The sequence below is a fragment of the Diadema antillarum genome, unplaced genomic scaffold (genome assembly GCF_040938485.1).
Source record: "Diadema antillarum isolate AM-2024a unplaced genomic scaffold, OU_Dant_1.0 seq00001750_RagTag, whole genome shotgun sequence".
Lineage (NCBI taxonomy): Eukaryota > Metazoa > Echinodermata > Echinoidea > Diadematoida > Diadematidae > Diadema > Diadema antillarum.
The window spans coordinates 115,312-137,076 of NW_027272432.1; the positions used below are offsets into that span (position 1 = coordinate 115,312).

Genomic DNA, 21,765 nt, shown 5'->3' on the forward strand with positions numbered 1-21,765 from the left:
AAAATTATCTTAATTATGTTTTAGCAAAAAGCTCCAACAAAATAAAGATCAAACTAAAAATATCACACTTTGATATTAAGTGACTACCTTCATAATATGAACCCGCTTTACCGGCCCATCTCATATGGAAGTTAGCGATGAAATACGGTGAATTTCGTTCTACTGTCGCCGCCATAGACCTGTGAGCTAGCTTCATGTATATCGTCCTTGCCACACACCATCTGTGATGGTTAATTGACCATTTTCCTGGGCAGGGCGTGTGAACTGGAATCAGGCCTGAAAATGTCTTACGATGTGATAGCGAACCAGCCTGTTGTCATAGATAATGTAAGTACATTTCAAGATAGTAATAATATGGAAATATTTGACGATATTTCCCCCAGATATTATATGTGCATTTCAGTATTGGTTCAGTTTGTAAGGCGTACTGTTACGATACACGACGGTGTCGTGTCAATGACTCATTCCATGGAATCGGTTCGTCTCGTCTACACTCATCGGGCTAGCACTAACGTTAAGTAGCAATGCAATAGACTTCTTCGTGTATCATTTGATAATATGGCACATACAGAATCTACAGGGTGTGTGTGTGTAATGGACGTGTGTGTTAGAATGAAGGCTATGCTTGGCAAGAGGTTGTCTGTGCAACTTTGAGATTATGCATGTTGCATTTTTCAGACTGCAGAGATAAACGATTTTTGAACTTGTTGATATGAATGAAGTAAAAATTATATCACTCGGTGTATAACCCCGGGGTGCTCCTTGAACGCCATTCGGGCTGTATTTCGCATGATCGCAGTTTAATAAGATCAGTGTAACTTTTCAGAATGCCAACTAGAAAACCGATACAGGGGTCGCACTTAACTTTTTTTTAACTAGCCAGGTGGACTACTGACTAGGCACACCTACTTAGAATCCATGTTGACACTGAAGCAATATTTTGGCTAGCCAGACGGACTAGTAACTTCAGAATTTTTCGATTTTTAGCTAGTCCGACGTGATTTTGAGTGGCCAATGGCCAGTGGACCATCGCTAATTTCGAACCCTGCGATAACGTTAGAGATTCAATGTTAGACTAGACTAATTAACGAAAGTGATTTTCTGGATAGGTTCCATGCCACTGGATGTGGAGCTGAAACGTGGTTTGCCCATGCTCGGTCCAGTCTGGTCTTTAAATTGAAAGATCCGTCTGTCGGGAGGAGTCTTTTATATTTATTTATTTTTTTGACGTTATTGCAATTTTCTCTCCTCCATATACGTGGTATAGATGGGGATCCGTTAAGTCGGATGCAGAATATATACCCAACGAGCAGATGGGTCTAACTACGTTACAGACCAATCTTTCGGTCAAGTCTTGAAAGTAAGAAGGGGCATTGACTTTGCTTGGTCTCGCATCGTTTTTTTTTTTTTTTTTAAGCTTCATCGAGAGTATGCCCCCTTGTAATTTTTTTTTTTTTCATTATTGGACTTAGCATTCAAAGAAGGCATTAGTTAGTATACTTGGTCTTGGGATTCTGTCCAGGCTGTGGATGGTCTTCTCTATACCTGGATCATGTCTCCTCGTCTTTGGTATTCAAGGGAAGAAGGGTTGAGTGTCTGAAGTCTTTTAGTTTCTGTTTAAAATGGTAATGTCTGGATTCCTCCGCTAAGGGAGGAGGTTTATATGTTTTCATTACCGTTGGTTTGTTGATTTGTTTGTCCGTGTGCAAAATAACTCAAAAAGTAGTCAACGGATTTGGATGAAACTTGCAAGGAAGATTTAGAATGATACAAGTAACAGATGATTAAATTTTGATAGTGATCCAAGAATTTTGGGGGAATTTATGAAGAATTTTTGTTATTTTGGCAGGAAGGGTCAGTGAACTTGGGAGTTCAGGATGCGCGTATTTGAGGTTTGCATGCGCGCATTACAGTGCGTGCTCTAGTTTCTGCCAAGGTAAGGCGCGCCGCGCAGCTGAGGGTTTATGACGTAACAAAAGGTATCTATATTGGGAAATCGGGTGACTTTCAGCACACAATGCCATACATTGTACACTGTAAGTACAAATGTATGGGTGCAAATCACTGATATCTCTATGGAAGAACAAGATCAATGGTGGAAATGAGCTGCATGCTTGGCAGAGGTCTGTGCTCTCAGCGTGCTTTTCTAGTTGATATTGGAATGGTCATTGTCATGATTGAAGTATAGCTAGATCTATAGATATAATATTCTAGTGTATGCCTTATTCAGTTATATGGTCAGGTATCTAACAGCACAATGTGTAATTTCAAGTTCAGTACTAGAGTCTAGTGCTAGTGCTATCTCAGCACAAGCACCAGCAATAAAACCAAACTTGAAATCAGTCGGTGTTGGGAGGTTGGCCTTAAAACTACATGTATGACATAATTTTGGTTGCTGGTGCTGGGCTCGGTGTTGAATGTTGTCTGCTGAACTGAGCTCCGCCATTTATGTTAGCAATTTATGTGTTTTTTCCCCATTGGCTAACACTAGCCCCTAGGGATTATCATCTTTGTCATTTCAAGTTCGGTGCTGGTGTTAGCATTGCCGTGCAAGACTCACATTCACTTCCATAGTAGACGACTGTTATCCATGCAAAGTCTCTGCTAATGCAATGGTCGCCCACGTAACATGCACTGACACTCTAGACATGGTTACATAAATCTAGCATGTCAAAGTTTTCATCCACTGCTACACTCAAATAGCTTAGTTCAGATTGTCATTGACAAAGTGCCATAAATTTTCATCGGTTTGCTGAGAACAGCTTTGTGTGGAAAATGAATTGGCATCCGATTCCAATCAGTGCCATAGAACAGTGTTGCAATGGTAGAAATTGAATAATCTCTAATGTTCTGCAGTTAGTGAATGAAGAAGATATACAGAATGAGAAAACAAACAGCATGAATTTTTTTCATTTTGCAGGCTTAATCGCCTTTTGTCAAGGGACAATATATTTATCATGATTTGCTTCTATCCTACAGGGCTCAGGAGTAGTGAAGGCAGGGTTCGCAGGAGACCAAACTCCCAAGTACCATTTTCCAAACTAGTAAGTACACTTTGTGAAGGTTCAAGATCATTTCCATTTCCATTTCCATTTCCATTTTAATTTTAATTTTCATTACAAGTTATTGTCCAGCAGAAGATTCATTGCATTTAAAGTCTTACACATGAAATATTTGAACAGAAATATGATCACAAAGACAAGGTATGCATCAGAAATACAATTCTTACATATAATCATCAAACAGACATTGTTACAAGTTCAAACACCTGACTGAAAATTTGACACTTAATTACAAAACTGTACACTCTGATGTGAATATTGCACATCTCAGAACTTAAGAACACAATGTAACATCATTATAATTCAACAGAATTGTGAGGTGAATTGTTAGATATATCATGGGATTGATATGTACATGTAAAGACAGAACATTCATTGGAATGCATCAAAGAAAAGAAGGATGGAAAGTGATGAGTTGATAGTCATGATTATGAAACTTTCTTTATTGCTCATCTATTTCATGTTCACTCTTATTAGTAGTGTTTTAGTGACATTTGATAGAGGGAGATATCTTCTTACAGATGGCTTTCAAAATATGTGATACAACTTCAGATATTCCTTCCATGAAAAACAGATTTTGAAACTAGGTGAAATAATGAACTTTCAAAAATGGTGTTCAATATCGTTCTGCTGTTGGTTTTTCAATATAGATTTAAAAGAGTGACTAATCATGTGCAGATCTAGACCTCAGTTTTGCCTCATTTGTTGGGTGCTGTATATTAATCGATATTTGAATGTGAAGTTGGCATGAGGTTCAGATATTGTGGCAAAGTTTTTTGACATGTTATTTGTTGTAAAGAACTTTCCAATTTGTGGTTCAGATATTGTGACAAAGTGTTTTGACATATCATTTGTTAAAGAACTTTCGAGGTTATCATGCTGCAACTCAGACACAGGATAAACTAACTGGATAGAACATTGGTTTGTTTGTTGTTTTTATTGTGATGTTTAGTGTTGGCCGACCAAAGCATGTTCGAGTTATGGCAGGAGCCCTAGAGGGCGACATATTCATTGGGCCAAAGGCTGAAGAACACAGAGGGCTCCTAAGTATCAAATATCCAATGGAGGTGAGTGTGTTACGAGGACAGTGGCAGTGTGAGTACTATTTAAAAACAATAAATAAAGCAAACAAAAAAGTATATAATGAAGGAGGACTTTGGTTCGAGTGAAGCTATGTTTCTGATTGTATTATGATTTTTCTTTGTGTAAGTCGTATTATTGACCAGCCTTGAATTCAGCAGCTGTTACTGGAAAATATTGTCCCCCCCCCCCCCCCCCCCCACTTATATTCATGCATTAGCTTCAAGGCCAGGTAAATGATTGATTGCAATGATTACAGCAATATAATTAGTAAGAATAATATATTCTGTGTACCTGGTGATTTTTGACAAAATTAAATACTTCCATATGTAAAGAAAATGTCTTGTTAACATACTGGTACACACTGTGTACTTTAATTTAGTAAACAGGGTTATTAGCTAACAGTCAATGACTGGATACATTATAATTATATTTTCTTTCTTTCTTTCCCATAATTTTCATCATCATTTCACTGTCTTTTTACAGCATGGTATAATCAAAGATTGGAATGACATGGAGAGGGTATGGTCCTACATCTACTCCAAGGATCAATTACAAACATTCTCAGAAGAGGTGAGTTTGAAGCTGATGATCACCAATTGGTGGTGCAAAAACTAATTATCACTGTCTGTTGGCCAGCTGTGCAAAGTTGTGAAGTACTGTCACATTCGATATTTTCAAGAATGAGCTATAGAAACACAAATTTGAGAAAGACTAATGTGAAATTGTTACATGTTTGCCCTCAGTTGTTCATTTGTGTAGTATCAAAACTTTTGCATAATTGTGGCATATGATAAACTCTGATTTTATGTGAACGCATTGTGACATAATGTGGGTTGATTACTATAGTGAAGCTTTAGATATTTGACTGTAATGTTTGAAAGAGCGGATTATTTGTTGAATCGTTGTTGGATGGTTTGGTGAGAACATGAGTGCTAAGAGAGTGGAGTAATGTGCTAAAATGTGTAGATGATTCACCTTCAGGGCATGGAAACCATGACACAATTGCAATATATCCTCTCTTCCTGTAGTTCTGCTGATCATGATAGCTTTGCAGCTGTAGCCACATAGTATATGCCTCCTTGCCTCTTACCTGTGTCTCTTCTCCATGTGGTCTGCCACATAGCATCCTGTATTACTGACGGAAGCCCCACTCAACCCAAGGAAGAACAGGGAAAGAGAGGCAGAAGTCTTCTTTGAAACCTTCAATGTTCCAGCCCTATACATCTCCATGCAAGCCATTCTAAGTTTGTGAGTTTGCACCATTCTAGTTGTACTTGCTAAAGCTATATCATTGCAGACTAAATCTTATTATTTTTTTTTCTCTCCAGTAATATTATCATGCTTTCATATGTTTTGTTCTGCTGCTCATTTCATCATATATTTTTTCTTCTTGTTTTGTGTTGTACCATTCTGCTATATACCTTGGGTACTTCCACTTTTTTTTTTTAGAAATTTGGGATTGCTCAATGCTGTTATTTCTGCTGTTATGATGTTGTGGCAACAACTTCTTGCTATCATTCTCATACTATGGTGTATGCCACTCTGACAAAAATTTAGAATCAATGGTTTAATAGTAATGTTGTGGAAATCATCTGTAGAACCAGAAATAATGACTGGTTAAAGAAGTGTGTGGGTAAGCAAAGTGATCTGAAACTACAATTCCAAGTGACTTTTATGCCCCTCACATCACATGCAAGAATTTATCATGCCATGTACCATAATCTCCAGACCCCATTCATCCTTCAGTACACAGTACAATTCTGAGATGAGCATAGAAATCACTTGTAGATACATATTTCCTTCTTCAAAATGCTACCAAAGGCATCTATGCAAATTTTCCTGTGCATCATCATTGCTGAGTTTTAAAGGGATGGTATAATTTTGGTTCAGATAGGGATGCAGGTTTCCAACATTGTGTGTGTGTTTGTGTGTTTGTAAGATAATGTGAAACCTCTTATGAAATATGAAAGAACATGCAATTAAAAGAGGAATTCAGAGTTTATTTGATGAAAATTGGTCTTGAAATGGCTGAGATATTCATAAAAGCAATTGTAATAAAATGCGACAGGACACAACTTTTATTAGGATCTCTTTGTTTTACCTTGTTTTTGGATATCTCAGTCATTTCAAAACCAGTTTTCATCAAACAAAATTTCAATTCCCTTTAGAATTGTATGCTCTTTAACATTTCATAGAGGGGTTTCTTAATATCTCACAAAATATTAAAAGCTAAATCCTCACCTCAACCAATACTATACAGTCCCTTTAAGATATGAGTTGCTCAGTGTCACCTTCCTTTATTTTCTGCGTTCTCACCGATAGATATGCCACGGGTAGAACGACAGGAGTAGTCTTAGATTCAGGAGACGGTGTGACCCACGCAGTGCCCATCTACGAGGGCTTCACCCTCCCCCACTCAATCATGAGGGTGGACCTGGCGGGGCGCGATGTGACCCGCTACCTCCGGCTCCTGCTCCGCAAAGAGGGCTATGACTTCCACACATCAGCTGAGCTGGAGATAGTAAAAAGAATCAAAGAGGTACTCAGATATGGCCATTCTTATTACAAACAATGCCATTCATGTTCCAAGTGTTCTATGCATTAAAACTTTGCCTGTTGATTTCTTAATTTGTTTGTTTTATTTAGGGGCTTACAAAAACATAAAGCACGTGAGGAAAATTGCAGTACTGTAGCATTTAGAATGCAGCACCTCTATACAGAAGAGGAAGTGACCTGGAGCAGACTAGCATTACATCTCCTTGAGGGATTTGTCAACAGGAAATAAACTACGGTGTAGCAAATATCTAACTTAATGCTTCTCATTTAAACATAATGTTAGGAGGCTGAGATTGTGAAACAATACAGGAAGTGAGTTGTGTATGACAAAGCCAGAATGGTCCAAAAAGATGTCTCCTGTGGTTATTGTAATGAGAGCGATTGTCACAACAGAATTGGTATAGTACAGGTTAATACCATTATAGTGATATTCAAACTGATATACTTGGCATAGGCGCTGGAAGTGGGGGGGCAGGGGGGCGGCCGCCCCCCCAATCCAAAAAGTGTGGGGGGGGGGGCAAAACGCATTTTTGCCCCCCCAAAAAGCCCCCCCCCAAAAAAAAAAAAAAAAAATAATGATAATAATAATAAAAATAAATGAATAAACAAAGAAAATAAAATAAATATGTATATATATGAATAAAAGGGAAAAATATGGCTACAAACGGCAGCTTTTGGACTGTAAAATGTCAAAATTTTCAAGCTCGCTCGCTTCGCTCGCTCGCATGCAGTTGAGCCCGATACGCTTCCCCCTTAATTTCTAAAGCGAAAAACATAGCTACGACGGCAGTTGTTGTACTCTAGAATGTCAAAATTTTCAAGCTCGCTTGCTTCGCTCGCTCGCATTGAATCGTTATGCCATTCTCCTAATGTTGCTGACAGTAATTGCCAGTAGTTGCGCCCGATGCCCCCACCCCTTAATTTCCAAAGCGAACAGATAAATATAGCTACAAACGGGAGTTTTGGGACTGTAAAATGTCAAAATTTTCAAGCTCGCTCACTTAGCTCGCTCGCATTGAATCGTTATGCCACTCTCCTAATGTTGCTGCCAGCAATTGCCAGCAGTTGCGCCCGATGTCACCCCCCCCCCCCCCCTCCTTAATTTCCAAAGCGAAAGGTATAGTTACAAATGGGAGTTTTTGGGACTGTAACATGTCAAAATTTTCAAGCTCGCTCGCTTCGCTCGCTCGCATTTTATTGTTATGCCATTCACCTTATGTTGCTGACAGTATATAATTTGTCGATCGTTTCACACCGTCATTCCATAATCCATGTAAGGAAAACTTACAATGTTCCTCAATGACTGCGTTGTTGAATGTATCACATTCCGTAATGTATTGTAGTCCCATTATTGCTCACGCACACACGCACAAGCATACAGACCGTCAAAATTACTTTATGGTTCCCCCCCATGTTTCGACCCACCGTATGCCACTTTACATATACATATATATATATATATATATATATCCCTAGTTGGCACCTTAGGGAGACATATTGGGGGGAAGTGTCTTCATTAGGGAGACAACTGGTCATTAAGGAGACAATTTTCGTGTCTCCATTGCGTAAATTGCCATTGAACATGTATTTTAAAATTTGCATATAAAACAAATGGAAATGTCTTCCAAATGACCCATCTAGGAGTATATATATATATATATATATATATATATATATATATATATATATATAATAGATGTGTGTGCGTGTGCGCGCACGTGTGTGTGTGTGTGTGTGTATGTGTATATTGTGTAACATATGCATGGTCTAATCTTGAGCCCCCTCCAATGTTTGCCCCCCCCCCCCCCCCCCCAATCCAAAACTGCTTCCGGCGCGCCTGATACTTGGTACTAATATGAGACCAGACAATGTTGAGCTGTAAGCAATGTAACAAAGTTTCTATGGTAATATCTGTCATGTATTTGGTGTAGAGTATGAATTATTTCAATTATTATAGTTTGTAAGGGATAAATTGTGCATGCTGCTGTGTCTCCTGATCATTTCATGCATCGTAATCATTCTGTGTTGATTTTTTTTTCTTTCCAGCGGTCCTGCTATCTTTCACCCAACCCTCAAAAGGATGAATCCTCAGAGACAGATAAGACAACCTACACACTCCCAGACGGCAGTCACTTAGAGGTTAGTGACTGCATCTTTCTACCCTTGTGATTGAGGAGAGATATTTTCGTAGCATTACTATGAGACTGTTTGTTTTTTTTCATGCCAATTCAAAAGTTATGTGTTACACTTTAAGTTTAACATGCGATGAAGGAGTCAATTTCAAATCCTTTCTAGAAAGAAGTTCTGAAATCATAGTGATACATAGTCAAATTGATAACTGCCAATATTGTGTGCTAGCCTTCAAATGACGGATACTGGTGTACTATTATTTTAGATGAATTGAGTTTGGATTACATTTATCCTATGTGGTTTAATAGTGATAGTGCCGGTATCATAAAAACAGTTTCTTTCCAATCAATGCCTTCCATTTCATTATGCTATCGGTCAACATGCTAAGTATGTACTAAAAAGCAAAATGTGTTAAAGACTATTCCACTGTGTAACATGTACATGTACATAAAATTTGCAATATATGGTGCATATGATTAAAGATTCTAGGTTTAACTCTGCGATTGTACAACACTCTACTTCAACTTTTATATGTATAAATATATATATATGAGAAAAGGCTCCAAAGTGGAGAATCATTCGTTTACATTTTCAAAATGCCCAGAAATAGAGTGATTTTGATTTATAGACAAAAATGAAATATTTGCCCACAAACTTCAGGTTGGCCATGCAAAGTTCAGGGCAGCCGAGCTCCTGTTCCGGCCAGACCTCATTGGGGAGGAGTGTGAAGGACTCCACGAGGTTCTGACCTTTGCCATCGACAAGTCAGACCTAGATCTACGACGGACCCTGTTCTCCAACATTGTTCTGTCTGGAGGATCAACGCTCTTCAAGGGATTCGGTGACCGTCTTCTCAGCGAGGTCAAGAAACTTGCCCCCAAGGATGTGAAAATCAGGGTAATCTCTTTATTCTGTGATGATGAGTTTGAAAAGATGTTGGTTGATATGTGACAAAAAGTAACAGAGTTTATGATTGAATAACTCTCTAGGGCTTTAGAGTTTGAAAGAAATGTATTTGAATATTGTTTTTTTTACATTATTCCTCTGACATCTGTCAAGTCACAGATTAGCAAAAATGAAGTCATTCTTGTGGAAGTGTTTGCATTAAGGTCATATGCATTGAGCACAAACTTCTTGATATTCATGCCATGCAATGTTCCCTGTCATCATGTGATATTCTGTGATTATTGTTTCATGATGCTTTGGGCATTAGTATTAAGGTGTGCCCATTTGCAAGAATATTGCAGAGGATTTTATGACAGGATACGGTTTATTCATGCTGAATTAGGCAGCTCAGTGAAAAGATGTGGATTCTGATTTATTTGCTTGATGCCAAACTAAGGGCATCTATTTATATTTGGAAATATTCCTCATGTGTTGACCACTGGGAAGACTTTTTTCAGCAGACACTTGCTTGAGAATATGATTTGCCATGTCAGATGCTATGCTTACATGACTCTAATCCAGCATCTATAAACATATTTATTGCACCATGTGGTACCCGGGGGTTCCATCATACCCCAGGGTACTGTGTTAATTGGCGCCATCTCGTGTTTGTAAGATGTATATTTACAAATGTACGCATGACCATCGCGGAGGTCAAAATTTAGCAGGCGGCGATAATGATCCCAATGCCAATTTAGCCCTGTTGTGAAACTTTTGACCCTAATACACTAATAATGATAGTGATGCTTTTTATATCTTTTTTTCCAAACATGTTATTACAATTTTGAACAGTAATTTAGAATGAGATTATTTTCATCCACTCTCTTGTCCTCTTCCGTGGACTGGTAATGTATAGTACAGTGCAGCTGTCTGTGTGTGACACTGTATTGGTGTAGTGTGTGCGATGAGCGCTGATCAATGTTATGATGCTTCTGCAATCCTGAGCTCCTTATTGCAACAATTTTTTTTTCCACAAAGCAGTAGAATTTACTTCTTTTGTAAATTAGGATACAGCACTTAGATAAAGGGAATAATTCAGAAAAATGGCAGATTTCTATATGGTGCCCCAGGGTACCAAAACTGCATCATTTGCAGGAGATATTGCTGTGCCCTTTGAGACATTGTAGGATTCAGTTTATTTGAATGAAAATGAATAAAGTATTGATTACTTCATACCTGTTCACAAAATCATTTCATGTCCTTGCAGATTTCAGCTCCACAAGAAAGATTGTACTCAACTTGGATAGGGTGAGTTTGTGCAGAGAACATTCCCCAATTGTATTTGTAGAGTTTTAAAGTGATATCCACTCCATATTCAAGTGGAATTTAAGAAGGGTTTAATGGTATGGCATACTGTGTTTGTTTGTTTGTTTGTTTGGGGGAAGGGAGAGAATTGCCATTTTGATTTCCATTTTTTATGATAACAGTACATGACGTGTAAGAGAAACTGGTCATAGCCAGCTACCATGGTATCTATATTTCAGTTGTTCAACAGTATAGCACTGATTGTTCCCTTTGTTTTGGTAACGTATTCGAGTAATTATGTTGTTGTTTGTGGATTAAATGAGAAGCTGAAATTATTAAATTTTTTATTGTTTTTTTTTAATTGCATACTTTTCAAATTCTCTTTACGGGCAAGAAAATACTTGATATAAATGTGATATATAGAAACAAAAATTACAGACTTTAATCCAGCAGGTTGACAGGTGAGATCTTTTACACTACTGAACATATTTTACTATTGTAAATACTGTGCCTTCTCTGTAAAGATAAAATGTTCAATGTGCCCTGGTAAATATCTTCTGTGTAACTAGAGAAGAGCTGTGAGGCGTTTCATGAAGCGTTTTGTGTTACAAATTTGTCAGACAAATTTGCTCCCAGCCAGTCAGATGCAAGAATGTCAGTAGCTTACAACAGTTTGTCAGAAAAAAATATATGGCAAAACGTTTTATGTAATGTTTGTGAAGTTTTTGCAAGAAATATTATATTCATTTTTTTGTCCCTATATATTTTTAAATCTTGACAGTGGGTCCATCTTGGCCTCTCTGGACACATTCAAAAAGATGTGGATTTCCAAGAAGGAGTATGACGACGAAGGCGTGAGGGCAGTACATCGGAAAACATTCTAGCCAGATCCCCAGGGCTTAGTGAGCAAGTTAGCGAACAGTAAATTAATCAAACCCAGATACTTAATCAGCTGTACAGTAATTTAGAATGTATTTGACATGTGGCAGTCCCAATCTACAGGGTGTGACAAAAATGAGTGTGCATTTGGGATAACTCCCCCCCCCCCCATTTCTTTATTTGCAGTAAAAAGGTAATGTAGCATACGCGAACATTGCAAAATAAGTCGGCCGTGAATGCTTTGAATAGTATTAGTGCAGCTGTGAATTGAATGCAACAATGCAATGCTGTCATGAGAGAGCCACACTGGGAAAGGGAAATACGTTGAGAGTTTTGCTTGTAGGGAATTAAAAAGAATGCCTGGTAGAAAGCCATGAGATTCTAGCTGCAAGTTGCAGTGCCATTTTGCACTCACTCTTAGCATTGACTTTGCAGTGGTGAATATACTGCAAATGCTTGTGGTATTATGGAATAGCAGTGCAATGACATTTGCATGATGACCACAATATGAGTTGAAAAGTCACAGATGTTTTGGATTTAGCAATACTCTATTGTGGAAGTCAACCGCTTCAGATCTGCATCAGTCACACAGCCGGACGACCAATTTGTCACACCCTATAGTGACTGTCACCGCGATTTAATGTAAACATTGGGCTTGTGGTGTGTACCCACCGGCCTTAGGGACATCTTTCATGTTTGTTCACTATGGAGGAAACTTTGTGTCATGTATAGTTGTCCATGTGGTGGCAAAGCCAATACGAGGCTGGTGGCACTTGATTTGTATTGTATCAGTAGTAGATAGATTTTTAGCTACAATCATGCCTGCTTTGTCGTAAGAACTAATTGAATTGGAAGAAAATGTGAGTGGAGACTGGCTCAACTAGAGCCAGAATTATGTCACTTTTATAACCTTGCCCTTTATCCATGTTTGGTCAGAATTGCATGCTTAGTCTCAGTTTTAGACACTGCAGCATGCTTATCTTAGTGTCCCCAAATGACCACTTTTCTGTTTTATCTGGGGTCTGGTGTGGAAGTAAGGGCTCAGAAATGACCCAAAGCTTTCTTTTTCTTCCAGGTCATTGGAAGCACCGAGCATGCTCGTTGTAATTTTCCCGTGAACCCTGCTTGCTACCTTCTCCCGCAGGCTGTCCAAACGCATCAATAACGCTGCGAACAATACATTACTTTTGTTTTTGTGATGTGATACTATCGATCTCGATACCTGACATTCCGCAGCATGTTGTCAAGAGATGTTGTGTGCTAAATCCATGTTTGATTTCAATTTTGGCTTTGTCATAACCTATAGGAGGACTCCCCCCTCCTCCTCAAGGCATAGTATTCCCTATCACTGTGCTCTGCATAACCATAAATCATATTACCATCATTAGTTCCTGTATAGAGGGACCACTGTAGTGTGAAATATTGCAAAGTGTGTGTAATATATCCATGAAACTCTCATCATCATCACCATATTCAAATTGCTTGAGACCAGCCTCAAATGTCACAGCTAAATATGCATAGCCTTCCATAAACTGGTGTGGTTTACACTTTTGCATTGACCTTGCATGCTATAAAGACATAAAATTGTAGTAAGTCTTTATGTCTATGTATGGAGCATCATATGTTTTCACATAGAGCTATCAAGATGTCCTGTAGGCATAGAAAGGGATCCTTTTGACCATCCCTTTCCATGGCTGATGCCTTGACAAACTCTTCATAGAATTTTGAAAACTTGCATCACAAGACATGAAAAAGGCTTTAAAGTCTGTATTACTTTTTTTGTTTTCTTTTGTTTTTGATTATTTGACTCTGACGACACATACATACAGTCATACACTGACTCAGTGAAGAGACAGATGCCATTGCTAGTAGACTTTTGTGAGTCCAGTTCTCATGAAGCGTATTACATGTAAAAAAAATTACTGGTAGATTCTCATTACATTGGCCTTTGCAAAACTCTATAAGTGTGAAACCTGCATGTTAACACCAGAGCAGTCCAATATGGATATACATGTACTTGTATCTAGGGCCCTCTTGAATTTTGTGAGAGTACCAAGTATCAAACGTGTGAATGCTTACTTTTGATAAATCTGCACATTGTGTGGAAGAAAACTGACGAGGGTTGGGGGTGGGGGTAGGGAGCTTGGCTGCTTTGTATTATGTTACAACAGGTTTCAGTGTCTCTGACTCAGTGAAAGTACAAGTGTTAATTGTCCTTTTGGAGTGAGAACTTAGATGTCTGTCTGTCAGTCTATCTATGTCTATTCATCTGTCTGGGTGTATCTATCTGTCCACTTTTCTGTTTATCTATTTACTTAATCTATCTATCTATTGATCTATCTATTGATCTATCTCTATCTACTTATCTTTATCTTATCAATCCATCTGTCTTTCTGTTTATCTATCTATCCATCCATCCATCCTTCTGTCGTTCTACACACTGTATCTATCTATTAATCTGTCTATCTGCATGTATCTATCTCTCTCTCTATTTCTGCCTATATTCTCTCTCCTGAATATCACTCAATGATAAAATGTTTTAATCATTGTGATATTATTGGTTGCATATTGGATGATGTCCAAGTTTCAGTGAATATGAATATATGCTGTATACCTGCCTCAGTTTCACCTGAGGTATTCATCAAAATCACAACATGCTCCAAGATCAAGTGTTCATGCCAGTGAATGGAAATATACCAGCCATTAGTAACCACTTGAGACTATGGTCCAGTTTTGCCGTGGAGAGGATTAAATGCATTAGGGTGGATAGTATGGTATACCTTGGGCATCCTACGATCACGTTAACTTTCCATTGATGAGATTATGTTGAATGTGCCATCTTCTTCAAACAAAACTTGTTCTCGTGTGTTGGTATGCTGTGCTCAGTTTCATAAGTGTAGTGACTCTCTGCTAAGTTTTCAAGGGATTTCATGTTCTTCTGTCACAAGATGTAGTAATCTTTATTGTGAAAGAAGTAAAAGTCTTTACAATGTCTTCTTCATTGACAGAAATTATCTATTGTCTATTATTTATGTATTATTTCATCAGAAAAAAAATGGGTTCAAGGTGTTATTTACTTTTATTTATTACTTGCTGTTTGTATTTATACAATGCATTTCTTTCAAAACAGCATTGCCTATAATTGTGCAGTAAATGTCTGTTTTACACTGAAATGGTAATTTTTTTTTAAATTCAGAGCCTTATTTAAATTAGGCATGCATCAAACTACCAATATCCTTTAGAGCTGCAATAGATTAAAAAAAAAACCCAATTATATAGTAGTCTTCAATCGTAGCTGTAGGAAACTAAAAATAAAGAAAAAATACTTTTATGAATCTTCTGTGCGTATGCATTTTCCATTGAAATCAGAGGTAAAAGCTGTACTCTTATAGAGCTGAGATGAAAAAAAAAATCCCTTTGTGTGTCAGAAATGCACACTACAATGTAGTGTGTAAAATTCACTGCAATGCTGTACAAGAGGTTGCTGTAGCAAACACACCAACAAAAGTAAACTCACCCCTCCCATTTATGTCTGACCCTGAAAATGACATTTTAAGCTGAAAGAATCCAAATATGTGTATGCAATTTGCAATATTAGTGTTGTATACTTTTGAACAAAAAAAAAATGAAGTGCAAACAAAAAAAATAAACTGATGAATGGCACTATTCAGGGACAGACTGGAAAGTTGTCATCAATACCTGTATTTTTTTTTAAACGAGAAAAAATTACCACTTAAAAGGCATGTTTTCTGCTTTTAATGTTGCCATGATTGCGTTCATCACATTCTTATGATATACCAGAGTGAGATCCATGTCCATTTTCAAGAGAGCTGGGGGGCATTTTACGAAGCATTTTGTCCGACAAAGTCGTTGGACAAATTTGCTCTCAGCCAATCAGATGCAAGGATTTTGGTAGCTTGTAACAGTTTGTCAGAAAAATACCCGACCCAAACGCTTCATGAAATGCCCCCCAGAAATCTCTTCCTTTTAGGGAGACAGGCATCACAGGCCTTGTCATACCTTGTGGTTTGCGCAAATGAGAAGTGCAGGCAAATCACTAGTATATCTCTAGAATGAGTAACGGTATCATCGTACGCTCATTTATTTACTTGTTTATGCGTATGTCATTTGTTTGTCTGGACTACACTTCGTGCTGGCTTCCAGCCATCAATTTTGTGCATTCTATTATTTTTTGAAATTGCATGCTAGTTATGAATCTCCTCTCTGAATTATGTACCTGCCCATGTGGTGTCTCTAAACAAATATTAGTTAGTGTAAATAACTAAAATGAATTAAAAGTAAGTGTCCATAACTCCAAGAGCAAATGGCAGTCTTTGTTGTTTTGTTTGGCTAAAAAAAAGAAGTTATTAACCATCCATTGTATGTGTGTGTTTGTGTGTGTTGTGTGTGCGTGTTGTGTCAGCATGTCTGAGATCGTCTTTGAGTGGTGGTGTGGTCTTTGAACGATATTATATTACTTGTGGATGATCAAATCCCCCCAAAAAATTCTCAGTACTTTTTGTCTCGCCCACCGGAGGTGAAGGCGAGACTAAGGGATCCGTCCGTCGTCCGTCCGTCGTCCGTCGTCCGTCCGTCGTCCGTCACAAATGTTAAAGTTTACCTGCAAGACTCTCTTATGATGCATAACTTGGCATCTGTTACAGCAATGGCAGCCACACTTGGGTGATAGAAGCACTAGGGGTATCTTCATGTTATGGTGTTGTCAGAGGTCATGTGATGATGTCAAAGGTCATTTGAGGTCATATATTAAAGAGTATGTGCAAGACTCTCTTTTCTATGTTAAAGTTTACCTGCAAGACTCTCTTTTGACAAATAACTTCACATAAGTTGCTTGGATTACAACCTAACTTGGGTCATAGATGCACTGGGGGTACCTTCATGTTATGGTGCCGTTGGAGGTCACAGGATAAGGTCAAAGGTCATTTGAGGTCAAACGTTAAAGTTTACTTGCAAGACTCTCTTATCACATGTAACTCGACACATGTTGCTACAATGGCAATCAAACTTGGGTGATGGATGCACTGGGGGTACCTTCATGTTATGGTGCCGTAAGAGGTCACATGATAAGGTCAAAGGTCATTTGAGGTCATACGTTAAAGTTTACTTGCAAGACTCTCTTATCACACGTAACTCAGCACATGTTGCTACAATGGCAATCAAACTTGGGTGATGGTAGATGTCTCTTGGGAAGTTGAAGGTAACCACAAGGTCAAAGGTTACAGACAGGGGTCAACGAACTTTTAGGGCCCAATGTTAAGTTTTTAGGGCGCATTTCATTTATGGCTCATAACTTTTGATCCCTTTGTCCGTTTGTGACCAGACTTGGATGGAAGACGTCCCTTGGGGAGGTGAAGGTCGTCACAAGGTCAAAGGTCACAGACAGGGGTCAACAAACTTTTAGGGCCCAATGTTATGTTTTTAGGGCGCGTTTTGATTGTGGCTCATAACTTTTGATCCCTATGTCTGTTTGTGACCAAACTTGGACGGTAGATGTCCCCTGGGAAGTTAAAGGTCATCACAAGGTCAAAGGTCACAGAAAGGGGTCAACAAATTTTTAGGGCCCAATGTTAAGTTTTTATGGCGCGTTTTGATTATGGCTCATTACTTTTGATCCTTTGTCCGTTTGTGACCAAACTTGGATGGTGAATGTCCCTTAGGGTGTTGAAGGTCACCACAAGGTCAAAGGTCATAAGCAGGTCAATTAACTTGTGGGAGTTATAAAAAATATTAATTCCTTGTACGCGAATGGGCGAGACACAATTCGGCGATTGCCTTGTGTTTTCAAGGGATCAAGCAAAAAAAAAAAAAAAATACAATTTCTGTACAGAAGTCTGTTTGGACTGTTTCCTTGCTAGATGCCCTATGGATTGTTCAATAAACACACATTATACAAACCTGGGGGAGACTGAAGGTTAGAAATGACCTGAAAATGACTTTGACATTGACAGGGAGAGATAGAACAAGCACACAAGTAGTTGATAATGCTATTTGTTTGATAACTAATACCATCTAATTCTGGTTATCGAAGGGAAGGTCAGTCACACATTATGTCTATCAAGGGCTGCTCTCTATTTCACACAATGCAGGGGCAGGGCTAAAATTCATGACAAGAACACTTTTGTAAAGGAAACTAGTTGTTGGTTGTGGGGCTGAAATATGCCATGCCATGTGAAACAAGATTTTTGTTTATTTTTTTTTTAGGGCATTAAGGCATACATTTTTTTTCCTTCTAAACAATGTGAATGGAGAGAGAGAGACACATCAGGAAAAGAGAGCAGGAGTTGGAAATTTATGATTGTTTTTACACCTGTCAGTTTGTCGTTTGCCTTGAAACATCAAGAGTGGAGAGTCAGTTATGTGTTTACAATATCATCCAGTAACCAAAATATAGAAATTAAGCTCTAGAAATCATTGCATAGCCAAATTGATCAAGATATATTTCTGATTTAAAAAAAATATATACTTGTACAAGCAATACATTGTACATGGATTGACAAATAATGTCTGTTTAGCATGATACTGGTATGTGCAAACATTGCGTATCTTGACCCAACTTTAGCAGCATTAAACAAATAATGCTACAAACAAGAAAGAATATAGGCATTTGGAGCAAAATCTCAGTTATATGATCAAATCCTTATTAGGCTCACTTAAAGGGACATTCCAGACGATTTTCATAATTTCACATCATGTAGTAAATAAATCGACAACTCCATGTATAGATTTTTGGAATTTATGGTGGTTCTTGAGCCGAGAAACTATACTTTGAAAAACCTTAAACAAATTACACTGAACAAGGATGATGACACAGGAGGTTCACATATTCAAGAAATGTAGCAGTGTAATTCCATTACAATACCACTTGCTTGCGAGTTCACCTGTGTATAATCTATGCATGCCTTCTTCTTTTGTTCTGCTTCCTTGAGCCCCAACATGTTTTACTCATGCATTCTTTTGGTGACTCTGCTATGTCATCATCCTTGTTCATTGCAATTTGTTCTAAATTTTGAAAATATTCTTATTCTTCATCCCAATTATCACAAATTCTGAAACCCTGTCCTCAGTATAACTTATTTATAGTTGTTCAAATGTAAAAATCTGAAAATCGTCCGGAAGTCTCCTTTAAGATGGTGCATGAATGTGTCTGTGTCTGTGTGCGTGCATGAATGGAGTGTGCTTTGGTGTTTATTGTACTGTAATGTATTGTGAAGTGCAAGGAGGAGTCTATTAAAAAGTTCATAACGATGCCTCTTGTGTACTTGATGAGGGTCAATTAAAAGATATCTGGATCCAAGAGTACCAAACATGGAGTACAATACACTGTATTTGGAAGCAAAGGTCATGAATTGATATTGCAAGACAAAGACCCCAAGGCATCATTACACTCTACTCCACAATATCTACTGCACTGCCAGAACCAACTACAATGGAATGGAACCTTTTATAAAGAGGTCGGATGTAACAAACCAGTGCCCTATTTCATAAAGCTGTTTGTAAAGTTACAAATGACTTAAGAACGACTGGTGATCAGTTCTGATGTGCTATACTTCTCAGAATTTCCATAATTCAGCACAAGAACTGATCACCAATCGTTCTTAAGTCGTTCGTAACTTTACGAACAGCTTTATGAAACATCCCCCTGGTGATTTTGTAGGTCCCAATTCTTTACATTTCTTTGTTTTTTGTATCTTGGTATAGCAGAGACTCCAACTCTCCCGCTTTCGACGGGAGATCTCCCGCCGAAAGCCCATTTTTGCAAAATCTCCTGTTCTCCCGCTTGAAATGATTTCTTACTTAGTGTCATCGTATGTTGAAAAATAAGCCTTAGATAGCATGAGATAACATCTAGAACCCTAGAGCTGGACCCCGGCCACAAGGAACTTCGCGCTTCGCGCACATCAAGTTGGAGTCTCCCGTTTGCTAGGGGTTTCAGGCAGGAGAATCTCCAGATCAGAAGGTGCTTGGGGTTGGAGTCTCTGGTATAGTGAGAAACCAGATATAACAAGGTACATGTATAATTGTCATGGTTCTTAGGTCCTTATAATAACAAGGAGCTTCAACGCTCCTTGGTAATAATAAGGTTCCACTGTACATTAATTCTGACCCACAGTTTCTTGGGGGTAAACTATGCGATGTACTGTCTACACAATATATGTTTAGTGAGTCTGATTTTTAGTGAATTGGGACTTCTTGACAATTTTGCAAGTGGTTAAATTTGCGATTGTGGAGGTACAGTACTAAATGGAGAGATGTACACATCACATTCATGCCGGTATCAGAGTTATTATTTTTGCATGTTTTTGAATTAGCGAATAGTACCCAACTCTCAAAATTTGTGAAAATAAAAACCTCCTGAAATAATTGGGACTTGTAAGTCAAGCTCAAGAGTGGTTGAATTCGCAAAAGAGAGCTATAGTTACAGAATGAAATGTGAGCACTTTCCCTTTCAGTGAAAACTTCGCGATATTCTACCTCGTACAGCGCATTAGTGTTTGCACACAAAATATTTCTACAAGTTGTTTCATTTTCCAAATACTGGTACCAGTTGACTCCGGAAATTTTTGAAAATAGAACACTATATGTACCATGTATAGAGCACAACACAAGATCATAACATGGTTATCACTGCAGCAAATTTTGACATCCATATTCTACATTTGAGGAAAATGAGTCAAATATTTGCTCGAGTCTTTGCATGGACAGATAATGCTTCACTCACAAAATCATTGATTTGCCCGCATCATAACTCATAATGACTACTGTAAAACAAGAAATGTTCGTGTGCATTTTAACTTCACAAATTTCGCAGAGAACCAAGATTCTCAAAATTAAAATGCACGCAAAAGTTCTTTCCACACTGTAATGCATCGGATGCCAGTGGTGATTCGCGAAAATTTCATGCCATGAAAAAGGTGTCGGCTACAATTTAGAAAAATTTCGTGCCAGGAATATTTCTTGCTTGCAAAACATTACCTGCGAAATGGTGACACGACATTTGCTCCTGCCACAATTGCTCCGGTCTTATTTTCTCAGAGAACATAAGGTTAGGGTAAGGGTTGTAATAGGGTTTTGGGTTTTAATTTGACAGGAGATTAGTATTAGGGCTAGGCTTATATTTGTGGGTAGAATTTATGTTTGGCTTTGCGTGCAGATACATGTATGTCATGGGAGCAATTATCGCAAGAGCAAATGTCATGGAACCGAAGTTACCATCCCTCCTCTCACTTTTTATCATCAGTCAGCCTTTCTCTGCCTCCACTTCGTCTGCTCATGTGGAGTCAGCTGACCGTACAACAGTCTCAGATTACATTAATTTGATAGGATACAGTGTAGTGCAGTCATTTTGATGAGCAACTGATATGTCACTGTTACACACAAAAAATTATTCCAAGCATGCTGCGGATACAATCTAGAAGTTTGACCAAGTTTATTACAGATGTGTACACACTGGCCTGAATTCCAGAAAAAAGGACAAATTTATGATGCTTAATGATACCACATTCTTTTTATCTATTGCATGCAACATATATCTGTAAAAATCTAAATAACATGCAAATGTTCTCGCTTTTATGGAGAAAAAAAAAACGAAGAAATCAATGGCAAAGTCCTAAAATTCATTTCCTTAAATTTCATAAAACACATAAAAAAAAAACTATATTTATGACTTCTTCAGAACAGAGATGAATTCAAAATATGGTATACATTTGTTGACAAGTAGAATTCTAGGAATTTTAATCTGCACATTGCATCACAAAGAGTCTTCTCTTGTGGATTATAGAGTTGAACATAGTGTAACCGTACAAGAAAAATGTCAACTGAGAAGGTGATACCATAATACATTTCG

At 38.0% G+C, this 21,765-nt stretch overlaps 1 protein-coding gene across 1 annotated transcript; it reads left to right on the forward strand.

The window, feature by feature from the left end:
• The first annotated feature begins 195 nt into the window (after window positions 1-195).
• On the forward strand, window positions 196-12,173 carry LOC139712005 (alpha-centractin). The gene is made up of 10 exons (XM_071623847.1): window positions 196-327; window positions 2,980-3,044; window positions 4,015-4,129; window positions 4,629-4,715; window positions 5,269-5,393; window positions 6,468-6,684; window positions 8,748-8,840; window positions 9,492-9,728; window positions 10,984-11,024; window positions 11,803-12,173. Exons 1-10 carry the CDS (start codon window positions 283-285, stop codon window positions 11,903-11,905), a joined length of 1,128 nt encoding a protein of 375 aa, XP_071479948.1. The 5' UTR covers window positions 196-282; the 3' UTR covers window positions 11,906-12,173.
• The last annotated feature ends 9,592 nt before the right edge of the window (window positions 12,174-21,765 follow it).

What these genes read in the sequence shown, in the direction of transcription:
- LOC139712005 (XM_071623847.1), top strand. Translation starts at nt 283, where the DNA reads ATGTCTTACGATGTGATAGCGAACCAGCCTGTTGTCATAGATAAT. An exon ending in AGCCTGTTGTCATAGATAAT is followed by an intron (nt 328 to 2,979) that starts GTAAGTACATTT and finishes TCTATCCTACAG; the next exon opens with GGCTCAGGAGTAGTGAAGGC. An exon ending in GTATCAAATATCCAATGGAG is followed by an intron (nt 4,130 to 4,628) that starts GTGAGTGTGTTA and finishes GTCTTTTTACAG; the next exon opens with CATGGTATAATCAAAGATTG.